This window comes from Nycticebus coucang, chromosome 21, assembly GCF_027406575.1.
Source record: "Nycticebus coucang isolate mNycCou1 chromosome 21, mNycCou1.pri, whole genome shotgun sequence".
Classification (NCBI taxonomy): Eukaryota; Metazoa; Chordata; class Mammalia; order Primates; family Lorisidae; genus Nycticebus; species Nycticebus coucang.
This window is the reverse complement of record NC_069800.1, coordinates 52,017,752-52,043,057: the sequence shown is the minus strand read 5'-3', so window position 1 is coordinate 52,043,057 and position 25,306 is coordinate 52,017,752. Positions and strand designations below refer to the sequence as shown.

General features: G+C 42.9%; 1 protein-coding gene and 1 long non-coding RNA gene across 2 annotated transcripts; both read left to right on the top strand.

Moving 5' to 3' along the window:
- Window positions 1-5,634: 5,634 nt before the first annotated feature.
- Window positions 5,635-6,852, top strand: WFDC9 (WAP four-disulfide core domain 9). The gene is made up of 2 exons (XM_053573763.1): window positions 5,635-5,725; window positions 6,707-6,852. The coding sequence occupies exons 1-2, from the start codon at window positions 5,635-5,637 to the stop codon at window positions 6,850-6,852; spliced, it is 237 nt and encodes a 78-aa protein (XP_053429738.1).
- A 9,782-nt stretch (window positions 6,853-16,634) lies between these two features.
- LOC128573660 (uncharacterized) lies at window positions 16,635-23,212 on the top strand. Its single transcript, XR_008376504.1, has 4 exons — window positions 16,635-16,681; window positions 19,866-20,029; window positions 21,219-21,368; window positions 21,740-23,212. It is a non-coding gene; the product is annotated as an uncharacterized LOC128573660 (long non-coding RNA).
- Window positions 23,213-25,306: the final 2,094 nt, after the last annotated feature.

The window sequence follows — 25,306 nt, the reverse complement described above, 5'->3', positions numbered from 1 at the left end:
TAGCTTTGGGGGGCAAATAAGGAACTCCAACTGGAATAAGAATGAGGTTTTGTAAACCAACTTATCTCAAAGCTCTGTAAAACTGGGCTCCAGGATGGTATTTTTGAATACAAAGAAACAGCCCTATAGAACCCATTGCTTTGGATTTATTGTGTCTTTTTCACTGCACATCAGTCTTCTTCCTTCTTTTTTTTTTTTTTTGGCCAGGGTTGGGTTTGAACCCACCACCTCTGGCATGTGGGACCGGCGCCCTACTCCTTGAACCACAGGCACCGCCCAGTCTTCTTCCTTCTTTATTCAAAAGGCAGGTACCAGGAATCCAGAGGTCCACTCTCATCTTCACCTTCCCACCTAGAAGAAACAGATTATCTGCTTTGTACACTTGTCTTGCCACATGCTGGTGTAGTCACATGATCAGAAGAATACTCTGGGCTTCAGGCTCAAATCTGCCTTAGCGTGGCTTGAGGATGAGAATTTTAGTTAAGATGTCGAGCCCATAGCTCAGTGGTTTTAGCGCTGGCCACATGCACTGGGGCTGGTGGGTTCGAACCTGGCCCGGACCTGCTAAAAACCTCAAGTTGCAAATTTGGTTTAAAGAAGTCCTTGGTGGCTGGGCTCGGTGGCTCACACCTGTAATCCTAACACTATGGGAGGCCGAGGCAGGTGGATTGCCCTAAGCTCAGGAGTTCAAGACTAGCCTGAGCCAGAGCAAGACCTTGTCTCTAAAAAAAAAAAAACAACAACAACAACAATAGCCAGGCATTGTGGTGGGTGCCTATAGTCCCAGCTACTTGGGAGGCTGAGGTGAGAGAATCGCTTGAGCCCAAGACTTTGAGGTTGCGGTGAGCTGCGATGCCATAGCACTCTACCAAGGGCAACATAATGAGACTCTGTCTCAAAAAAATAAAATAAAATAAAAAGATGTCCAAACTTCACTGGACTCAGTGGTTCCCGCCTATAATCCCAGCACTTCGGCAGGTCAAGGCAGGAGGATTGCTTCAGGTCAGGAGTTTGAAATCAGCCTTGGCAACATAGTGAGACCCCATTTCTTTCTTTCTTTCTTTTTCTTTTTTTTTTTTTGAGACAGAGTCTCATTATGTCACCCTGGGTAGAGGGCCCTGGCGTCACAGTTCACAGCAACCTCAAATTCTTGGGCTTAAGCGATTCTCTCGCCTCAGCCTCCCAAATAGCTGGGACTATACGCATCAGCCACAACGCCCAGCTATTTTTTTATTGCACTTGTCATTTTTGTTTAGCTGGCCCTGGCCGGGGTTGAACCCACCAGCCTTGGTGTATGTGGCTGATGCCATAACCACAGTGCTACAGGCGCTGAGCCCCCATTTCTTAAAAAGAAAAAAAAATCTAGTTGGTTATGGTGACATGCACCTATAGTCCTAGCTACTTGGGGTGCAGAGGCAGTAGGATTGAGTCGAGGAGTTTGAGGCTATAGTGAGCTATGACTGTGCCGCTGCACTCCAGCCTGGGCAACAGAGACCGTGTCTCTTAAAGAAAGAGATACAAGCAAGCATCTAGGAGTGGAAACCCCCAAACATCTTTTATAATTTAAAAGGACTTATTTTCTCCTTTTCTTTCTCTCCCTCATCTCTTGTCTCTCTTCTAAAACCTAAATTTTCTAAATCTTCTAAAACCAATCTACTTAAAAGTCAAGGCAATGCAGCTAATGATTCGCGTGCCTAAAGTGTGTGTTTTCCAACTTACAAATTTTATATATGCCGAGAGGAGAATGAGTTTTCAAAATGTCCTGGGAAAAATCCTGCACCTATTGAATGATCTCTAGTGTAACTCTTTGAGCAGAGTCCCTTTTGGTGGATTCCTCTACATCTGCATTGTGATGGTGGACGTGTTTTACATCTGAGTTGTCCAATACAACAGCACTAGCTCCGTGTGGCCAGTGGGCACCATATTGGACAGCACAGGAGGAGTTTCTTTTGCTTGATTGAAAACTTCTCAACAAATATAAAGACTTTCAGGAAGACGGCCAATCACTGTTACTACGTAATTCACATGAGAATTTTACTCTCTTTTTTAACTCTTATCTCTCCCCCCCCCACCAATTTGGTTCTAGGTGGGTAAAGCAACAGATAGAGAACAAAGGAGGAGATGAAAGAGGGCTGAAAAATTTAAGGCTCCTCTTCCCATTTTCCAACCCCACCCCCACCCCTCAGCTGCCACTTGGCAGCTGGTTATTTTAGCTGATTCTATTTCCTTGTTTTTTTCCTTACCATGTATTGTCATCTAATGGTTTCCTTATTATCTTGTTTATGAAGAATGCCAGCTCTGTGAAGGTGAGGATTTTTGTCTGTTTTTTTCATCACTGTATGCCAGTGCCTAGAACTTGGACTACAGTTAGAACTTAACAAGCACGTGAATGAACTTCCCCTCCACACACACAGGCATACATTCCAGATAGATTAAGAGGTTATGTGTGTACATGGAATAGTATGCAGCCTTAAAGAAAGATGGAGACTTCACCTCTTTCATGTTTACATGGATGGAGCTGGAACATATTCTTCTTAGCAAAGTATCTCAGGAATGGAAGAAAAAGTATCCAATGTACTCTGCCCTACTATGAAGCTAATTTATAGCTTTCACATGAAGGCTATACCAACTATAGCACAAGACTATGAGGAAAGGGCCAAGGAAGGGGAAGGGGGGGGGAGGTTAGGGTGGAGGGAGTGTAATGGGTGGGGCCACACATACGATACATCCTAGAATGGGTACAGGCGAAACCTACTAAAGGCAGAATACAAATGTCTACATACGATAACTAATAAAATGCCACGAAGGCTACGTTGAACAGTTTGATGAAAATATTTCAGATTGTATATGAAACCAGCACGTTGTACCCCTTGATTGCACTAATGTACACAGCTATGACTTAACAATAAAAAAAAAAGGATGGTGACTTAAAAAAAAAAAAAAGAGGTTATGTGGGTACAAAAAAGAAAGAAAAACAGTTGTAAATGAAAATAGTTTTCGGGGCAGCGCCTGTGGCTCAATGAGTAGGGCGCCGGTCCCATATGCTGGAGGTGGTGGGTTCAAACCCAGCCCCAGCCAAAAAAAAAAAAAAAAAGAAAATAGTTTTCAAACATTTAGGAGGAGGAAAGAAATTCTGAGCTTAAGACTAACTGCAAACATGTATTGAGTGTGCAACTGTATGCCAGGTCCAATGCTTAGAGTTCCATACATATCTGTATTAGAGTATTTAATCTTCCTAGTAAACCAATGATTTTTTTTTTCTATGATACAGATGGGGGAAATGAGGCCTGGGAATTATGTGACTGGCCCAGGTTCTATAGTGGGTGGGGTTGGGATTCTAGTTCATGGCTATTAGACTCTGGTGCTCATGTTCTTTCCCTTGTAAGACACTGAACAGAAGCCGGGCTGGCTAGTTCATGCCTGTAATCCTAGCACTCTGGGAGGTTGAGGCAGGAGAAATGCTTGAGCTCAGAAGTTTGAGACCAGCCTGAGCAAGGGCAAGACTCTGTCTTTACAAAATATAGGAAAAAAGTAACCTGGTGTGGTGGCACATGATGATAGTCCCAGAAAGATCACTTGAGCTCAAGACTTTGAGGTTGCAGTGAGCTATTATGTCACCACTGCACTCTAGCTGGGGTGACAGAGTGAAACCCCATCTGAAAAAAACAAAAAACAAACAAACAAAAACCCAACTTCACAGCCAATGAGGGGATGAAGAAAATTGCCTTGTGTTGTCCAGGGTAGAATAGGGGGTGGGAAACATCCATTGGATATCCAGTAGTTGGAAATGTAACCCAATCCTTAGTAAGAAAAACGTGGCAACAATTACCCAAAGCCTGAAAAAGACGATGCCTTTTCCCTAGAAATCTTTCTTCATTAACTCATGCTACAAGAATAATAATGTAAGTGCAAAAGCTTTATCTGTAAGGATGTTCATCAGGACATTTTTATAACAAGAACTTGAAAATATTTGGGGCTTCATGGTATGAGGCATGATCATAGCATTTATAATTGGATTGTTGGCATGACTTACATGATGTGAACACATATTTTTTTCCTCCATCTGTATACTTTGTTCAGAATACTTGCTTCTTCAGGAAAATTTAGACAGGTCCCCACAGATTTTATGTGACTCTTTCAGTTTTGCCAAACATCTTGTCAACTTAATTAAAATGTTCAGGCCCATGCAATCAGCCACCACTCCATAATTTGTTCAAACTATGGATGATCTTCTCTGTCAGAAGCTCCAGTTACAGAAGAGTGATGTGGCCAATCTTGTCAGTCTTCTCTCTTTCTCTCTCTCTATCTCTCTCTGATTCTGTCCCTCCACTCCCATCCCATCTCACTAAAAAATGTTTCTGAGCCGGGCATAGTGGCTCATGTCTATAATCCTTGTACTCTGGAAGGCCTAGGCAGGTGGATTATTTGAGTACAGGGGTCCGAGATCACCCTGAGCAAGATAGAGACCCCGTCTCTACTAAAAACAGAAAAACTAGCCAGGCATGGTGGCACATGCCTGTAGCCCCAGCTACTTGGGAGGGTGAGGCAAGAGGATCGCTTGAACCCTGGAATTTGAGGTTGCTGGGAGTTATGATGACACCATGGCACACTCTATCTAGGGTGACTGAGTGAGACTCTTATCTCAATAAGTAAATTTTAAAAAGTAAATAAATAAAAAGGTTTTGCCTCCTAGGTAGAAGAGGGAGGAAGGACCAATAAGATGAAGCTGGAAAGTTCTCACACAAGAGATATTGTTCTAAGCTGGCTTTGTGCTTCTGATCCTGACTCTTTCGTGGGAGATTTTAAGGATTTCCTGGGGAGATAAAATGTCTTCTGGCCATTTACAGTTTGGATATTTCCCAAACTGTGCTCTCTTCCCTAATACTATGGGCCACATAAACAAGATCCTTACCCATTAGGAGCTTTAGGCATGACTCAAACTCAGTCTTCTGTGTACCTACAGACCTCTGGGGATGCACAGTAATTTCTATGAGTGTTATTCATTAAGCTTTTTCTCTCAAGTTGAAATTAGAAGGCGGCATCTCTGCTTTCCCGAGCAAAGTCTTTTACTAGTAAAATCTTCAAAAATCCTCCCTACAGTTCCTTCTACTCTGGACTATTAATGTGAATGAACGTTGAGTCCCTTAGCAGTTCTGGGCCATCATCTTTTCTTGAGTTCTGTTATCTGCCTTGTAATTCCCTCTTGATTTGCCTTAGTGCCTTTTGTCTTGGGTCCTCACTAAAGCTTCCTCACAGCATCCTATATCTCTAGGTGGTGGAATTGCTAATGCTTTTCCATTTCCTCTTCCCATGTTTTTATTTTATAAATTGCATAATCCAAATATTTATTATGTTTTAACCAGAACTAAAAAAAAAAATTCATTTTAAAAAGAAATACATTTGCAAAGCAAGGGGTATATATCGTGAGATGGGAATTCATTAGCTAGCTTCAAAGTTGATATGCTGTTGGGTACCTGGGGTAAAAAGGGAAGGTAGGAGGAAGAATAGCATGGTATTCACAAGCAGTTTCCTGTGTTTCCTACCCTGTTATTACCAATTCCTTTTCTATCTCTAGCAGCACTGGGAAAAGACCTGTCTTCTGCCAGAACTTAATCCAAATGTACTAAGATGACCATGAACTTCTGGGTCCTCCTACTCATCGTGTTCATCTTTGAGGTTGTGATGCTTCTGCCTGTGCAGGGAAACTTCAGACCCGAATATTCCAGTAGGTGATGTGAAAAAGGAGGGAGTGCTCTTCCCAGTCTGGGGTGCCTGTCAGAGTGGACTCAAGGCCCACATTTCCAGAATCAGTGTCTTTCTTCTACAGAGACATCCAAGCAAGATAGGTTGGATGTTCCCAGTCTGGTGTTTCTTCAAGTTCTCTCTCTCAGCTCTGAAAGCAATACTAGGCGTATGAAAAAGGAACACAGCTTTGTGAACATTCCAGTTTAGCAGTAAATCACATTTTTCAGTGTCAGACCAGCTGGGTTAGAGGAAACACCAAGAAAGCTTCCTTCTAAACCCATGTTTTCAGAATCTCTGTGCCTTAGCTGGGCAAGACTTTAACCAATATCAAGAGGGTAATATTTAACACGTTCATTTAGTTGGAGGGGAAGAATGTTTCAGAACATGAAAAATAGAAAACACAAGTAAGGGATCCAAAGTGGATCAAAGCTTGGGTTCATGTGATAAGAGAATAGGGACAAAAAAGGCACTGAGCAAAAAGGTTGTGAGCCAGTGGAAGACATGAAATTTAGGGAGAGGCCGAGTGCTTATGTGGTATAATCAGGGAGGCAAATAGAAAGGGGAAAAGTCAGTTTCGATTCTATCTTGGCTCATTTTCCCATTGTGTAAATTCATCATGGCAGTCAGAGCTAGAGAGTATTGCAGGTCCTAAAATCTAAGATTATATGAGAATAGATTGGGTGGAGTGGTGTCATAGAAGGTCAGGGTGTTCCAAGTCTTAATTTTAGGAGCCAGAGTCCTGTCATGCTGTGGGACATGTGGAAAAAGGGAACATGTGTCCCAGAAGAATGGTCTCTTTTGAAGAGACTGGCTAAGATCCAAGGAAAGGATTTCCTTGGAAGACAAAGAAATACTTAGTGGCTTGAATCAAGTTCCAGAAGGGGTTATCAAACTTGAAAAGAGTTTCTTTTCCAAGTTGTGCATGGATGGACCTTACTAACTTCAACCATCTCCATTCCAGTTAAAATAAAAGAAACTGAGCAATGCTGGGTCCAACCTTCATTCAAGTACTGTAGAAACAGATGCACTAAAATAAATACCTGTTTATATCCGAATTTCACATGTTGCTGGACCTACTGTGGAAACATCTGCTTGAATGATGAGTAAGTAGTTCCAGGTGGGAGGGTTGGGGCCTGGGCGTGGTTCATCTCTGATCTTCATTTAATATTCGGGAGCTGTGATCAGGAGTAGAAAATTGCAGTCACCCAAATCCCAGTCAAAGAAACAGGCAGTGAAAAGCAATGGCCTTCTATCCCCAAAGCGAGGCTGCCACTCACTGCAAAATAAATCAAGACACTGATCTTCACTCTTATTAGTTTCCTTTGCTTCCCTCTAAACATCACCTATAAGCTTATATGTCCCTCTCTTTTCCAAGGCCCCATTGAACTGGGCCTCTCCATGGGTCCCTTTCTCTTAGCCAGGCCTAAAGGGACCTGGTCTCTGCCTGTTGTCCCAGTCAGCAAACCTCATGGGATAAATTGCTTAAAAATGAGTAACTCCTGGGCGGCGCCTGTGGCTCAGTGAGTAGGGCGCCGGCCCCATATGCCGAGGGTGGCGGGTTCAAACCCAGCCCCGGCCAAACTGCAACAAAAAAATAGCCGGGTGCTGTGGCGGGCGCCTGTAGTCCCAGCTACTCGGGAGGCTGAGGCAAGAGAATCACTTAAGCCCAGGAGCTGGAGGTTGCTGTGAGCTGTGTGATGCTACGGCCCTCTACCAAGGGCCATAAAGTGAGACTCTGTCTCTACAAAAAAAAAAAAAAATGAGTAACTCCTAATGTAACAGAAAGAATTTATGTCCTTCTAATCTTGGGCCTTGAGCACCATTAAGTTTGGAAATATATTTTTCTTAGGGTTCCTGACTTTTGACTACCCAGTTTTTCTCTTCCAGAGAACCTTTCCTATCAATGATAAACGAATAGGATCTATCAGGCCTACACCAGTGTGGGCTGGAGGATGGACGACCATGTGGTCTGGGAAGAGCGCTGCCTGGTTCCTGTTGATTCACTCTCTCCTTGCCCTCTTGAGCCTGAGAAGGCTCAAGTTTTGCCAAATAAACTGATACACCAATCTGAAGGCTCTGCATGTTTTCTGCTTCATCCCTTAATTTCCCTCATTACAATCCCCAACAGTCCCAATAGTTGTTCCCATCCCATCATAGGCACAGGCTCCCAATTCCACCTTCTTAGTTAGACCTATGTATCAGCCTCACTCTGTCACCTATGCTGAGATACGATGAGCTTGTATAGCAACTACACAAGGTATTTATTAAAATCTCATCAGATAGCACAGTAAAAGTTTCTTATCATTCATAATGCATTTCACTGAGGTTGGTGGGTGGGATGTCATCCATGCCATAATTCAAGGAAGCAGGATTCTTCCATCTGTAGCTCTCTCATCTCCCAGGGCTTCTGCTTGTTCCTCTACTTCCAGCCAACAGATGGGAGAAGAAAGGCAGCACGGAGACTCGTCTAGAAGGTTTTTAAGTGTTGGACTTATAAGAGGAGTTCATCATTTTTATTAACCTTCCATTGGCCATACTGTAGCCATACAGGTCTACCTTTTGGCAAAGGAGGCTGGAAATGTAATCTAGTTATTACAGAAGAACAGCAGATGGGAATTGATAAGCATTTGGCAGTCTGTGACCAGTTTACGCTTGCAAAGCCAGACTCCTGAACAAAAACTCAAGAACAGGGTGGCGCCTGTGGCTCAGTGAGTAGGGTGCCGGCCCCATATGCCAAAGGTGGTGGGTTTAAGCCCAGCCCCGGCCAACCTGCAACAAAAAAATAGCTGGGCGTTGTGGCAGGCGCCTGTAGTCCCAGCTGCTCAGGAGGCTGAGGCAGGAGAATCGCGTAAGCCCAAGAGCTAGAGGTTGCTGTGACTTGTGTGACGTCACGGCACTCTACTGAGGGCGGTACAGTGAGACTCTGTCTCTACAAAAAAAAAAAAAAAAACCGCAAGAACACTGGCCTCCACATAGCTCTGTCCAATGAAACAAGGACCACTTAAGTAAGAAGCTGGTATGTCCAGTCATTAGAGAAAGCATTCCTGCCTTTCAAGTGGCAGTTTCCATAACGAATTCATCCTTCTACTATACCTACTGTCCTCTTATTCCTGCCTGGCAACTTTACCTGGGTAATACAACATGGACATAAAGTTCATGTGCAATTTGAAATTTGCACAAGAACTTTATGTTCACACTGTATTACTCATATCCTGCAACAATTTCATGCAAGGGAGGCTTTCTTGCCCATATTATTTTCCTGGAGTATGTCTGAATTTTCACTACTGGTCATTAGTATTTTTTTTTTTTTTTTTGAGACCGAGTCTCATTCTGTCACCCTGAGTAGAGAGCCATGGTGTCATCATAACTCATGGCAACCTCAAAGTCTTGGGCTCAAACAATCCTCTTGCCTCAGCCTCCTGAGCATCTGGGACTATAGGCATGTGCCACCATGCCCAGCTGGTCATTAGTATTTTGCTAATTTAAAAAATATAACTTCCTATGGATGAGGAGATCATAAAGCACCTACCATATATTTAGTCTCATGCTTTTCCCTTGGCTAGAGCAATATAATTTTTTTTTTTTTTTTTTTTTAGAGACAGAGTCTTACTTTATCACCCTCGGTAGAGTGCCATGGCGTCACAGCTCATGGCAACCTCCAGCTCTTGGACTTAGGTGATTCTCCTGCCTCAGCCTCCCAAGTAGCTGGGACTACAGGCACCCACCAGAATGCTCAGCTATCTTTTTTGTTGCAGTTTGGCCAGGGCTGGGTTCAAACCCGTCACCCTTGGTATACGGGGCTAGTGCCCTACTCACTGAGCCACAGGTGCCACCCATAGAGCAATATAATTAATAATATTTTATTGTATACTTGATATTTGGTTAAGAGGGTGGATCTTAAGTATTCTCACAAAAAAAAAAGAAAGAGAAAAAAGGATAAAAAGGAAAGAAAGAAAAATGGTAAGTATCTGAGGTGATGGACATGTTAATTAGTTTGGTTGCAATGATGATTTCACAACATACATGTACATCAAATAATTAAATTGCATACTTCTAATTGTCAAATATAACTCAATACATTTTAAAAAATTGTGAGATGAAAAGTGATAGAACCACAAGGAGGAATAAATAAACCCACTATTATAGTTGGAGACTTCAGCACCATTCTGCAACAAATGGTCAGATGTAGCAGGTAGGAAATCTGCAAAGACACAACTGACTTAACAATCAATCAGCTGGATAACTAGGGTGCTTCATTTTATTGTGCTGCACTTTATGTGCTTGGCAGGTATTGCTTTTATTTTATTTTATTTTTTTTACACATTGAAAGTTTGTGGCAATCCTGCACTAAGCAAATCTACTGACACCATTTTTCCTACAGCATGGGCTCATTTCATGTCTCTGTGTCACATTTTGGTAATTCTTACAATATTTCAAACTTTGTCATAATTTTTGTATCTTTTATGGTGATTTGTAATCATTGATCTTTGATGTAAACATTGTAATTGTTTTAGGGCTCCTTGAAACGTGCCCATAGAATAAACAGCAAATTTAATCAGTGACTGTTGTGTGTTCTGACTGCTTCACTGAGCAACTGTTCCCCCGTCTTTCTCCCTCCCTCAGACCTTCCTATTCCCTGAAACACAGCAATATTGAAACTAGGCTCATAAATAACCCTCAAATGGCCCTAAATGTTAAAATAAAAGGAAGAGTCCCAACTCACTTTAAATCAAAATTTAAAAATGATTATGCTAGTGTTGGGAAAATCTTGGGACAGGATAGAAAAACTGTCCCCCAAAGCAAGAGGGAACAGAGAGACCGAAGAATGACTCAGAGAAGTCTAGCTTGACGAGTTAGATGAGTTTATTGGAGGTTACTTATGAGGGTGCTTGCTCCTGGGCAGCACAGAAATTTCTTCCCCGAGAGCTTTCTTTTATGGAAAATCCTCATCTGTTCATGAGGTGGTGTTGCTTTCATCCCTTCCCAATGAGTAATGGAAAGATTTTACAATGTGTCTCTGCTTGTTCATAGTGAAACAAATTACACAACCACAGTACCATTAGTGCCTGCTATCATAACATCCCTGTTAACTAATGATATTGCAGAGAATTTAGGGTTAGCTAAATGGCACTACAGGACAACCAAAGCAGTGCTACAGTAGCCAGGGCTGGTTTGAGAGGGCTTGTTTCAAGGCAAGAATGTGGGCTGAGACACCCAAGAAAGTGCTGGGCACATTTCCCAGGCTCAGCAGTTATCTTGGTACTTGCCTAGTTTGCTTTGCAAGGATATTGCTGCACACTCTGGATAGCACAGTGTTTCTGATACATGGTGGGCAACTGGTATTTTCCCATCAACACTAAGCGAGGAAGTCACACTGAAAGCTAAAACAGGCCAAAAGCTGGGTCTCTTGTACCAGGTTAGCCAAGTTCTGAATGAGAAGGACAAGTTCTTTTAAAACTTTATTTTTTATTTTTATTTTTAGGGACAGTGTCTTCCTCTGTCATCCAGGTTGAGGTGTGATGGCCTGACCATAGGTTCCTGTAACCTTAAATTCCTGGGCTCACGTGAACCCTTCCCTCAGCCTCCTGGGTAGCTGAGATTATAGGTACATGCCACCATGCCTGGCTACTTTTTAAAATTTTTATATAGACAAGGGTCTCACTATGTTGCCTAGGCTGGTCTTGCACTCCTAGCCTCAAGCAATCCTCCTGCCTTGGCCTCCCAAAGTGCCAGGATTCCAGGTGTAATCCCACCACACCAAGCCAAAGGACAAGTTCTTGAAGTTTCCTTAAATTAAAAGTGGTAGTCCAGCGAACACACAAACAATAAGACAACAGAACAGCCCTATCACAGATAGGGGGAAAGTTGTGGTCTGAAAAGAAGGTCAAATCCGCCACATTTCTTAAGCCAAAGGCTGATCCACAGAAAGGCACCATCTCTCTTCAAATCTATGAACGCCGAGAAAGGTGAAGAAGATGTAGAAGAAAAGTTTGAAGTTAGGAGAGGTTGGTTCATGAGGCTTAAGGAAAGAAGCCGAGACAGGCAAGTAGACCTCAAAACTGCAGTGCACTTGATAGCCAACTGGGTTCTTGGCTTTGAGAGAGAAAAAAATAATTCAAGAGCAAGTTGACAGAATAAAGCAAAAGCAAGTTTACTGAGATAGAAGGGCGGGGAGGGTGGGGTGGGGAGAAAAGTGGCCGCCTTATAGACAGAGCAGCATTTGTGTGCTGCTGGCTGCCTGTCTTTATGGTTATCTCTTGGCTGCATGTTAAACAAAGGGAGCCTTGTCCATGAGTTTCTTGGAAGACCCTCTGAAACTGGTGGTTCCTGCTCCCATTTAAACTGTATAGGGCAATTTCTGGGAGCTTCCATGGCACATGTAAACTGTCCATGGCATTGGTAGGCGTTTCTTTTAGCACACTCATGCATCATAACCCAAGGTAGCCACCTGGGCTCCAACAGGTTTTGGCCAGTTTCTCTGTTGGCTCCTGTTTTATCAGAGATCTTAGTTTGGATCTTATGACTCTTTAATGAGTAAAGCCTACCAGTTCCTTATCTCAAAGCCATCTTCATAACATAGAAGTCCAAGGTGAAACAGTAAGTGCTGATGTAGAAGCTGAAGCAAGTTCTTAAGAGAATCTAACCAAGATCACTGACGAAGGTGGCTACACTAAACAGATTTTTAGAGTACATGAAGCAGCTTTATATTGAAAAAGATACCATCTAGGCCTTTCATAGCTGGCAAGAGGTCAATGCCTGGCTCACAGCTTCAAACAAAGAGGAGACTCTCTTGTTAGGGACAAACGCAGCTGGTGACTTGAAGTTGAAGCCAGTGCTGATTTACCATTCTGGAAATCCTAGGGACTGTAGGAATTGTGCTAAGTTTTTCTGTGCTCTATAAATGGAACAGCAAAGCCTGGACAAGAGCACATCTCTTTGCAGCACGGTTACTGAATAGTCTAACCTCACTGCTGAGACCTATCTCTCAGAAAAAATTATTCCTTTTAAAATATTACTGATACCTTGGAAGTGAGAACAATGTAATCTAAAAATTTGAACCCTCGTATTAATTTCAAATAAAAAAATTTACTGAGGCCAGGCACAATGGCTCGTGCCTGTAATCCCAGCACTCTAGGAGGCCGAGGCAGGTGGATTGCTTGAGGTCAGGAGTTCGAGACCCCATCTTTTAAACTAGCCAGGCATTGGGACAGGTGCTTGTGAAGGCTGAGACAAAAGGATCAATTGAGCCCAAGAGTTTGAGGTTGCTGTGAGCTATGATGCCACAGCACTCCACTGAGGGCAACTGAGTGAGACTTTGTCTCAAAAAGTAAAATAAAATAAAATAACTGCTCAATGACAATGCACCTTTTCACCCAGTAGCTGTGATGAAGATGCCCAAGAAGATTAATGTGATTTTCATTCCTGCTAACACAATATCCATTTTGAAGCCCATAGATCAAGGAGTAATTTCAACTTTCAAGACTTATTACTTTTTTTACCCTATATTTTGTAGAGATAGAGTCTCCCTCTTGCTTAGGCTGGTAATTCCTGACTTCAAGTGATCCTCCTGCCTCAGCCTTCCAAAGTGCTAGGGTTATAGGTATGAGCCACCACACCCAGCCCAAAACTTATTAAAAAACACATTTTGAAAGTTTACAGCCACCGTAGATAGTGATTCCTCTGATGGGTCTGTACAATTGATAACACCAAAGGCATGATTCATTAAAGAAAAAATTGATAAGCAGAACTTCATTTAAACTGAAAGAATTTTTTTTTCTTTGGCAGGTTCACTCTGCCATCCTGGATAGAGTGCTATGGCATCATAGCTCACAGCAACCTCAAACTCTTGGGCTCAAGTGATTTTCCTGCCTCAGCCTCCAGAGGCAAGAGGATGTATAGGCGCCCACCACAGTACCCAGCTAGTTTTACTATTTTTAGTAGATAGGTGATCTCCTGTTGCTTAGGCTAGTCTTAGACTTCTGAGCTCAAGCAGTCCACCCGTCTCTGCCTCCCACAGTGCTAGGATTATAGGTGCGAGCCATTGTGTCTGGCCAAAATTGAGAATTTCTTCTCTATGAAAGATACTATCAAAGAATAAAAAGACGAGCCACAGACGGAAGAAAATATTTGTAAAAGACACTTCTGATAAAGGACTATTATCCAAAATATTCACATAACTCTTAAAACTCCACAATAAGAACACAACTTAATCAAAAAATGAGCCAAAGACCTTAACAGACACCCCCTAAAGTAAATATGTGAATGGCAAACAAACATATGACAAGATATTTCACATCATTCGTCATCAGGGAAATGTAAATTCAAACACAATGAGATACCACTACCTACCTACAGGAATGGTCAAAATCCAGACCACAGACAACACCAAATGCTGGGGAGGATGTGAAGCCACAGAAGCTTTCATTCCCCGCTGGTGGGGATGCAAAATGGGACGGCTGCTTTGTAAGACAGTTTGGTGAGTTCTTGCAAAATGAAACATGCTCTTCCCATGTAATCCAGCAACTGCACTCCCTGGTGTTTTCCAAAAGGAGCTGAAAACATGTCCACATAGAAACCTGCACGTGGATGTTTATAGAAGCTTCCTTCGTAATTACCAAATCTTGGCAGCAACCAAAATATCTTTCAGCAGCTTACCAGATAAATGAACCGTGCTACAGCCAATGTCATGTTATGCAGTGCTAAAAAATGACATGGAGGAAACTTAAATGTGTCTTACTAAATAAAAGAAGTCAATATGAAAGGGCTGCTTCCTGTGTGATTCCAACTATATGACAATGAAGAGAAAGAAGGCAAAAGACATGAAAGTGGTAACAAGATCAGTGGTTGCCTTTTTTGTTTTGAGACAGAGTCTCACTATAGTGCCCTCAGTAGAATGCTATGGCGTCACAGCTCACAGCAACCTCCAATGCTTGGGCTTAAGCAATTCTCTTGCCTCAGCCACCCAAGTAGCTGGGACTACAGGTGCCCGCCACAATGCCCAGCTATTTTTTTGTTGCAGTTGTCATTGTTGTTTAGCTGGCCCGGGCTGGGTTTGAACCCGCCAGCCTTGGTGTGTTTGGCTGGCCCTGTAACCACTGTGTTATGGGCTTTGAGCCCATAGAGGATTTTAATGGCAGTAAAAGTACTCTGTATCCTGCTCTAATGGTGGATACAATCCTTATCCAAATACACATTTGTCCAAGTCCATAGAATGTACAACACCAAAGAGTGAACCCAAAGGTAAACTATGACTTTGGGTGATAATGATGTGTTAGTGTTGGCTCATCCATTGTAACAGATGTATGTGGGTCATTAGGAAAGTTTTGAGAGACACAAAAATTCAGAACCATAAAATCTGCATGGGCAAAACCAGACGAAGCCCTCCCAGCAATACTCATAAGCTGAGCAAGCTGAAACTTGCACGTGTGAGTGAGAAAGGACACTGTCCACTGTGTTTCTTGGAAGTGAAATAATGGACCACAACACAGTCTATCTCAAAACTTTTGTAGTGAGCTGGGTATCACTCTGGTGAGGGATGTTGATGAGGGTGGAGGCGGTATATGCATGGAGGCAGTGGGTACATGGAAACTCTCAGTTCTTTCCACGCACTTTTGTTGGGAAACCTCAACTGCTTGCTCTAAAAAAATAAAGCTTATTTCTACAATAACAATAACCCCGGGAGGCTGAGCTGGGAAGATCCCAGGAGTTTGAGACCAGCGTGAGCAAGAATGAGACCCTGTCTCTACTAAAAACAGAAAAATGAGGTGGGCTTTGCGGTGAATGCTGGTAGTCCTAGGGAGGCTGAGGCAGGAGGGTCGCTTCAGCCCAGGAGTTTGAGGTTGCTGTGAGTTAGGCTGACACCAAGGGCACTCTAGCCCGGGGCAACAGAGTGAGACTCTGTCTCCAGGGGAGAAAAACCCAAAAGACAAAAAATCAAACAAACAAAAAAAACAACAACAGGAAGCAATCTACAGTTTTGGGTTTTTCTCTTCTTTGAGAAAAGAAGATATTCATTTTGAGTTAACGAGGGTTTAATTCCACATTATAGGTATTCTTGATGAGAATGAGAACAATAGCAACGAACCCCTACGTGATAAAACAAATAATTCAGTGTGTGTCATGAACTCTCCAAGGTTCTTTTATTCTGCTTGATTAACAAGTTAAAAAATAACATCCATGGTAGTTTAAAAAATATCTTACCGGGTGAATTCATCCCCAGGATATTCCACATCAACCCAGAACGCAGACACACTCGGTTGTATACATCATGTCTCTTGGCAGAGAGGCCATTTGAGCACCAAACCTGCCCTTCTCAGAGCTCAGAAAGTGGGAGACATATTCAAGATCATATTTGGCACTGCCTTGGAATACACTCATCTTTTATCTTCAATTATAGCAAAAGAGGTGCATCTCCTGACAGTTTATGATCCAACAGGGAAACAAACGTGGTAAACCCATTCTTCCTCTCTTGTTATCAGAGGGAGAGACCCTAGAGAGAAGTTTTGAGCCCGGCTGGGAGAAGGGTGGGGATGAAAAATATGGCAACTGGTCTGCTACTGATGATAAAACTATGACTAGGAAACCAGGGTGCAGATTCCACGATTCCAGCTGCTTTGCTAACATTTGTGAAGTCTCATAAGAATGCCTTTAGCTTTATGAAAAGTATATCATCTGTGGCCTTCGGTTCTTTACACACATGAGCAGAGTCAGGATGAGCCCACCCCAGCACCTGAGATTGCAGATCTGAGTCACACCCAAGCAACCCAATTGGTGAGAGTGAGGGTGGGAGTGAGATGGCAGGAGGAGGAGCTTGTCTGTGAGCCTGGGGACATATTGCCTGCTCTTGTTTTCAGGAGAACACAGAGTGTTTCACAAGGGAAGTGTGAAACAGCATGTACTGAGCTCTGCTCCCAGGCATACGCCAGAGGAATAGCAGGTATGATGTTCTGGATTTGGCTAAATACAGAAGCTTTAGTACAGCTCCTGATTATAGTATACGAGTTGAAGGTATTTAGAAGGTCAGGTTTGGGGCAGTGAGGGGGGGGCGAGAGGGGGGGAGCAAGCACATTTTCTCCAAAAGGATGGCAAAGAGAGAGGCTTATTGAGGGAAGAGAAAGGTGTAGCGGTCAAAGAGAGTAGAACATTTGGGAGACATAGAGAGAGGATTTTAGGGGAATGTTGCCATGTGATAGTAAGGTGACCCTCCCCCTTTATCCTTCCATTTTATTAATACTATTAGTAACATTCTCAATGCCTATGGGGTTGGGTTGTGCTTTTCTGTGAGTACACTGATGTATAATGCAGGCTGCATAAACAAGGATTGCTCAGCATCCCCAGGAGATGCTTGGATAGGGTGGGTAGGTTACATACGCACACACATAGCCTCCATGCAAACCACTTACATGGAGATGTATACCAATAACTGGTTATTTCCAGGTCATTCAATTACTGGTAATTTTTTTAAAAATTTCTTCTCTTGACTTTTTTAGTTTTTGACAAATTTCCTATGAGAAATATAAATTGCTTTTACAACCATAAAAAGAAAATTACGAGGCAGGTGTGGAGGGGAAGGGAAAAGCTGATACAGCCTAGGAGCGGGGATGGTGGAGGGGAGAGAGAGCAGAGGGTGAGAAGTACCACAGTAGCTTTTCCACAACCCCCCCTCCTAACATTTGTGGGAGCTGGGTCAAAAGTAAAAATAGAAGCACTCAGATGATAGGTCAAATTACTTAAAGAGTGTAAGTCCAACCAATGGACTGATAAGTAAAATGTTTTATCCTCCTCTGATTTTGTTTTAATAAAAATAAAAGGCTAAAACATTTCTGAACAATGACCTGTAAGGATAGGCTTGAGTTGAGAAAGGTGGGGCTACTTAAGTTCTATGCTAGAACGTGGGAGGAAGTGCAGAGAGCAGACCCTGGTTTCCACTGACAAACCTGAAACTTTTGTACGTTCTCTTTCCATCTCTGCTCTATCCTATGCAACAGGGGGCTCAAAAGCCCACTTTTCTAAGCTTTGTCCACAAGCCCCCACAAATGGTTGCCTTTTGGCCAACTTTTGAGCCCAGGGATGTACACACCAATGACAAGGTCCACCTTGGGGAAAACGTATTTTGAGAAAGGGCTGCAGAATGGGCTCAGAGCCATGCAGGATATTCTAGGATCCTTGCTACTCACAGTCATCTAGAAGAGGCAGTGCAGGCTCCAGGTGAGCCTCTCCCTTTGGTTCCTTGGGTGTTCTGTTCTATGGGTAAATGACAGAGCTAGAGGCCGGTCCCCCATGCAGAGGACTCACTTGTTCTGGTCTGTGTGTGGTGCTGCCAGCCCCAGCTCTCCCTTCTCCTTCACTGTTCCCAGAGGCACTCCTCACTAAGAGATGTACGAACACTTGACACTATAACCCCCAAGTTCAATGACCTCTGTTTTGTTGTAATTCATATGGAATGATCCAATTCCTAAGACCATCTGGGCAGTGAGGAAAGGCCCTGAGGAAGGGAGAGAAGCTGGTGTACTCACTAGACCTGATGCTGGACTCCCCAGTGTCACGCACCTTTTCAAGCAAAGTCACCAAAGACTTCTTCACAAACTACTCTCCAGACCTGTAAAATTAATTGAGGACGTTTTAGGAACTTTTGTTTACATTCCAAAAGACTATGTCAGGCCATCTCGGGTTGGGAAGCCTTTGGCACGGTGAGCACCATGACCCAGCTGTGTATGAAGAGTTTGGGTTTCGGCCGGGCGTGGTGGCTCACGCCTGTAATCCTAGCACTCTAGGAGGCCGAGGCCGGTGGATTGCCCTGAGCTCAGAGGTTCGAGACCAGCCTGAGCCAGAGTAAGACCCTATCTCAAAAAAAAAACGAGTTTGAGCCTTGGCTCGGCACCCGTAGCTCAGTGAATAGAGCACTGGCCACACACACTGAAGCTGGTGGGTTTGAGCCCGGCCCAGGCCTGCTAAACAACAATGACAACTGCAACCAAAAAAATAGCCAGGCTTTGTGGCTGGTGCCTGTAGTCCCCGCTATCTGGGAGGTTGAGGCAAGAGAATCACTTAAGCCCAAGAGTTTGAGGTTGCTGTGAGCTGTGATGCCACGGCACTCTACCCAGGGCGACATAAAGAGTCTCTGCCTTAAAAAACAAAATAAAACAAAACAAAACCAAACAAAAACCAGAGTTTGAGTCTCAGTTGCATGTAGCTTTGACCAATGCCAAGGGAGAAAAGCAATTACTTATTTCTTAAATTATTCACTTTGTGTTGAAGAAAAGGGAAGAATGGGGAGAAGAAGGTGGTAGATACTTTAGCAGAAAATATCCAGAATAAAGCAGGGGGAGGGAAAAAGAAGGAAAAATACAGAAAAGAGTGAACTGACACAGAGCGTACAGTGGAAAGCACTAACACGTGTAACTGGAGATCCAGAAGGAGGAGGAGGAGAGAACATAGCAAAAGAAAGAGAAAACAAGAACTTGCTCAACCGATATAAGACAGAGTCAAGAAGCCCTTGGAACCCAGTGGAAACCACACCCTGGCACGTCACAGTCAAACCATGTCTAGGTATATCTGTTTTGATTTTGCTTCAGAGCGAAAAAAAAAACCCGAAATCTTAAAATCTGGCAGGAAAAAGAAAAAGACAGGATGTCTTCAAAGAGTACCAGGAAGATATATAAACATATACTATATACCTAGATTTAAATGTCAAAAGTATAAGATAAGCTACTAGAAGAGGATCAGGAAGCCTAGCTTGATAACTGTAGGGAAGGAAATACTTCTAGAGACCAAGGGTGCTAGCCACAGGGGGAGAGATTGATAAACTAGGTGAAAATAAGAATTTCTATTTATCCAAAGACATGATTAAGACAGTAAAAGTGGCAACCTGTCTACAGAGTGAGAAAAGATATTTTCTTTGTTCTTTTCTGGTTTTGAAATTTCTAAAAGAAACAATTATGAAATTGTGAAAAAGTCATTTTTGCAATGAGAGGGCTATGAGGTAGAAAAGCGCTTCGTGAGAAGCCAGTGCCCCGCCAGGGAGTACTGAGCAGAGGAGGAGGCAGAACCAGACAGGCAGTGAGAGACCAGCCACCTGTTCTCCCAGCACCCGACCTGAAACCCTTTTCTACTCCCAGCAGAGCCGGGCGGAAACCCTGGGTCTCCAGCCACACGCGCATGTCCAAAGTCAACATCATGAAGTGGTTTATTCTCCAGTTGCTCATATTTCCCTGCCTGGTGGTGTTGCCAGTGACCGGAAAATGGAGAGAAAAAGTTGTTTCTGCAATTGAAATTACAGGTTACAGTAGGTATTCTGGCTGGCTGGGCTTCAACATGAAAACTGGGTGCAAAGTGAAAGGCCTTTGCACAATCGAGTTGCAGAGAGGAGCCAGGGACTGAAATATATAAAAACATGGTTCCTTTTGTAAGCCAGAACACTGGAGGGAAACTAAGTGTTTAGTTATCAAGCTTGAGGTCTCCTGATGCTACAAGTTATACAATGTTTTTAATGTGTATTTAGGGGACTGTGGTGGCCACGTTGAGGTTTTGTCCAGGAGGACACTTGATATTTGAAGAGCTCCCCTGGGTTCAGAGCTACCAAGAGTTTAAGTCCTCAGTAAAGAGTTCCAAGGATGAATACCAAACTTGGAAAGGGCTCCTAATTTCTTGAAACAGTCTCCTTTTTTTTTTTTTTTGAGACAGAGTCTTACTTAATCGCTCTTGGTAGAGTGCTATGGTGTCACAGCTCACAGCAACCTCCAACTCCTGGGCTTAGGCGATTCTCTTGCCTCAGCCTCCCGAGTAGCTGGGACTACAGGCGCCCGCCACAGCGCCCAGTTATTTTTTTGTTGCCGTTGTTGTTGCAGTTTGGCCGGGGCCGGGTTCAAACCTGCCACCCTTGGTATATGGGGCTGGCGCCCTACCCACTGAGCCACAGGTGCTACCCCCGAAACATGCTCCTTTTTAAAGGGAATTGCATATTTTAAAACATGGGGTGTAGAGAGGAAAAATAAAATGCACGCTTGATGGACAGAAGTTTGGAACCACCGGGGTTAAAAAAAGAAAGAAATCTGCAGAATTGAGCATAGGGTAGCGAGTAGATAGTGAGGGATAAAAGTTTCTGGCAAAGAGCTGAGTTTTTTAGTCCATTTCATCCAGAAGTGGAGAAGTGGAGGTGCAAGGCAGACTCTGTCCTGACCCTGGAACTCAATTCCCTTGTGAAATGAGAAAATCTCTTAGGACTCTTTGCTCTAAGAATTAGACTCAGGTTCTGGGAGTTTAAATTCTTGGGAAGGGTGATTTCCTAGTGTCTGGGTTTGCTGGGACAGAGGGCGGATGGTGACTGGATCTTTATTCCACGAACCAAAAAGACCATTCAGCTCCTTGGGCAGGGAAAGGAGGAAGAGAAGTGAATAGATTGGGTCCCGAGGTTTTGGAGGGTTAAGAGTGAGAAACACTTTTCTGAGAGTCACTGCCCACTTCTTCCTTCTCAGTTTTACCAAAGCCGAAACCGAGGATCTGTGCGAGGATTCCCGAGGAGTGGCAGTGCAGAGCCCGGTGCACGTTACACAGGGACTGTCTCACTGGTCTGCGCTGCTGCCAAGCCTCATGTGGAAACGTCTGCATGTCTCCTGAAGATATTGGTAGGATCTGAAAAGCATCTTTCCCCCTGCTTCTCAAAGATTATGGACTCCCAGATTGCAGGGAGACAGACAGCAGGACACTGTGTCTCCCCAGGCCTGGTTTCCAATCCAATCTGGGGGCCCCACTTCCTCATCCTGGCCCCGGCCTCCCCACTTTCCACTCACAGGCTCTCCTTATATATTTAGTGGTGCCTCAAGAGGTCTGGTGTTTATGGCTTTGCTCGCTGGTCTTGAAACACCCCAGGAGAAGCCTTGAGTGGGCATCGTTCAAACTACCCCTACCCCAGGGTTTGGGAGGATTGGTTATGCTTACATAAATCAGTTTCTCCATATTGTGTAGCCACTGAATTCTGACCCCTTTTCTCTTCCAGAGGACAACAAATTGAAACATAAAGCCAGAACATAATTTCCAGCACTGATGCCTTAAACCGCCAGTGAGAGTTGGAGGATACCTGGAGGTCTTAGAAGAGCACTATGAGACCTTCTTTTCGCTCCACTTGGGGGTTGGGGAATGTGGCCAGGGCAATGTCAACCTGCTTCCCTGAGCTCTTATTACATTAGCAGCAGGACTTGAGGCTTCAAGTCCTTGCCTTATAAGCAGCGCCAATAACCCAGGGTCTTTGTTTCTTTTTCTGTAGTCCAACAATTGTTTGCTGCCCTCACTGTTTGCTCTCACCCCATCTTTTGCATAAGCCCCCAGCCCTTGCCTCCTGGTTTGGCTCTCCCTGCCTTCTCACCATTTGGAGGCTCGGCCAGGACTCCTGTGCTCTCCTTTTCTTTATTCATTGACTGACATTGCTGGGGGAAAACTGCTTGTATGGGGGCTGTTCTCAGGGCTGCAGCAGACACTGTCCTGCTGGCTGTAACATTTCTCCCATTATCTTAGGTCTGTGATTCTTTTATGTACCTCCCTTTTTAACTAATCCACGCAAATACAATCTTACTTGTACATGAAAACAACACCTCTAGAATTGGAGGGCGATGCCATTGGCCACTCTACTCAAGTTTTTTTCCCAGGCAATGCCTAACTTGTAACTATTATTATTCAGTAATTTGGAATCTGCAAGGATCTTTTCAAATGTAAATAGTGCTAGAAAGAATAAGAAACTTTCAGAGGGGTATAGAGAACCTACCATGTGCCCAGATTGTGGCAAGGGCCATTTCGCATGAATGGAGATGTCACTTACTATATCTGCTGGCAAATAGCCCAAGGAAAGGTTAAGCTGTACAATCCAACCCAGTAGAAACCAGGAAGGGGCATGACAGAAAAGACCAAAGGGACCTGTAATTGGTGCCATAAAGTATGGACAGAGGGGTTGTTGTGGGTTGTGGTATCAGGGCAGGCTTCCTAGAAGAAGGAATGCCTGGTTTTACCATGAGGAATAGGGAGGAATTGCTATATCTCTGAGTGAAATTTATTTTTCCCTCCCTGTCAAGATTTAAATACAGAATGCAGTGAGGATGGAAGCAAGGGAAATTGAATGAAATGAAAGGCTAAACCCTTTCTGTCTCCCCAGCAATAACAGGTGAAGCCCAGAAAGGTTGGATCATGAACTTGGTAGCAAGCTCCACGATCCTAGCACATTCTGTTTGCCAACTTTTCCATTTGGGCTTCTGTTGTTACTTTGATAAAACCCTCAGAGCCCAAGTATTGTGCTTTAATTAGCAAAGAGGAACAAATAGGCACAGTCTGGTAGCTGGACCTTCCCCAATTCACTCAGCAAGCTGGTGATGAATGGGTATATAGATCTCCTTGTCTAAACTCCTCCGTACTTGAGTTTTTTGAAATATGTCTACTTTAGGGACTAGAGTTGTGCTGAAGGCAGAGAGTCCTGTGGGGAGTAGGTTTGAAGAGGTGCCTTGTGCAGAAAGAGCCCCAACTGGAGAGCTGAGAAAGGGAAGGAGGGAGGGGCTGGAGGGGAAAGGGGTGTGGTTCACCTTTTTGGGGCAGGGCACAATTATAAGAGGGTCCTTATCTAACAAAAGCAATCAATGGAACCTGGTTCTGTGTACACTCAATGAATCCCCAACAATAAAAAAAAAAAGAAGAAGAAAAGAAAGAGCCCCAACTGAGATGTCCCCATGCATGAGTTCTCCTGGGCTAACAGAGAATGGACTACTAGGCCAAATCCAATAAATTGTTTCCTTCTGAGCAATTAGAATGGGGAAAATTTCTTGGGCCACCTGGCAGAGAGGAGCTCTCATTGACCCTCAAGTGCACTAAAGAACACCCTGAGCCTTTGTACTTGCTTGTCTTGCTTTAGAGCCTACAGTTAATTCACTATGGAAAGCTTCAGAAGTGGGGGGAGATTGGCACTCAAAGATGTGGGCTGGGGCACATGATATTTTGATACAAGCATATAATGTGTAATGATCAATTCAGGATAATTGTGTAATCGCCTGAAACATTTCTCGATTCTTTTTGTGTGCTGGGAACATTCCAAATTCATTCCTCTAGTTACTTTGAAATATACAAGAAATTATTGTTAACCATAGTTGCTCTAATGCGCTTCCAAATACTAGATCTTGTTAAGCTGTTATGTATCCATAAAAATTAAAAATTAAAAAATTAATTAAAAAAAGAAAAAAAGAAGTGTTGCCTGGGGTCCTCCAGGGGATGCCTTTTTTATTTTACTGGAAGGATTGGTCCAAGTAAACTGGTTTGCCATTACCAGAAGCAGAGTTGATGAGCAGTCAATTTTAACATACGTTTCTCTCAGTAACAGATAAGAAGACAAAAAAATCAATAAGGATACAGAAGATTTGGAGAACATAAATAAAAATGTATCAAATCAACATATATAGAAAAGAATTCAGAATTACTGTAGAATACATATGCATTTTAAATATTTCAATAAAGATCAATATATCTAAGTCAAACTGACCCTATTGTAATTAAGTTAGAAATAAGTAAAATAAAATAGCTGGAAAGATTTTCCATATGATTAAAAGTTAATCTTAGGAACCACAGGTCATAGATGAAATAACAATAGAAATGTTTTGAAGTAAAAAACGATCTTTCCCCCCTTTTTAATTTTTATTAAATCATAAATACATAAATCACGTATACATTACTGCATCGATTTTTTCCTATCCTTTTTCTGTTTTCAATGTCACTGATTTTTTCTCTTATCTTTATTGTTTCCTTCCTTATTCTTGCTTTGAGTTTATTTTCCTGTTTTTTTTCTAAGCTCCTGAGGAGGGAGCTTAGATTATTAATTTTAGATTCTTCCTCTTTTTTATTTAGGGCTATAAATTTCCCTCCCAGCATTGCACTGGTTGTGCTCCCCAAACTTTGATGTGTTGTATTTTCATTTTCATTCAACGTAATATATTGTTTTATTTCTCTTGGGACTTTCCCTTTGACTCAGGAATTATTGAGAAATGTGTTGTTTGATTTCCAAATGTTTGAAGATTTCCTTGTTATCTTTCTGTTACTGATTTCTAGTTTGATTCCACTGTGATCAGAGAAAACACTTTGTATGATGGAATTTTGTTTATTTTAAACTTGCTGCGATTTGTTTCATGGCCCAGGATGCAGTTTCTCTTGGCTTTGTGGGTACTTGAAAAGAATGCCTATTCTGCTGTTGTTGAGTGAACCATTCTATGGAATTGTAATAGAAGTTGTAATACTCAAGTCACATTTGATTTCTGCAATTATAAGAGGTGCTCAAATGTGACTTGTATTCATGTTTTGTTATTGGCATATACTGAGTATTGTAATTTTAGTAATTTCTTTCCTTTCTTAAAATGTGTATACATTTTTTGTACCCTCTGTATTTAACGTATTGACAAAAAGATATTTTATTTGAAAAATAAATGGTGTTTAAGAAAAAGTAAGGTAGGCCAGGCCTGATGGCTCATGCCTGTCTGTAATTCTAGCACTCTGGGAGGCTAAGGGGGATGGATCGCTTGAGTTCACAAGTTGGAGACCAGCC

Bases quoted from the DNA above. Each gene is read 5' to 3' on its own strand.
- WFDC9 (XM_053573763.1), top strand. From the start codon at position 5,635: ATGAACTTCTGGGTCCTCCTACTCATCGTGTTCATCTTTGAGGTTGTG. The intron at 5,726-6,706 runs GTAGGTGATGTG...TCTCCATTCCAG, and splicing joins CTTCAGACCCGAATATTCCA to TTAAAATAAAAGAAACTGAG.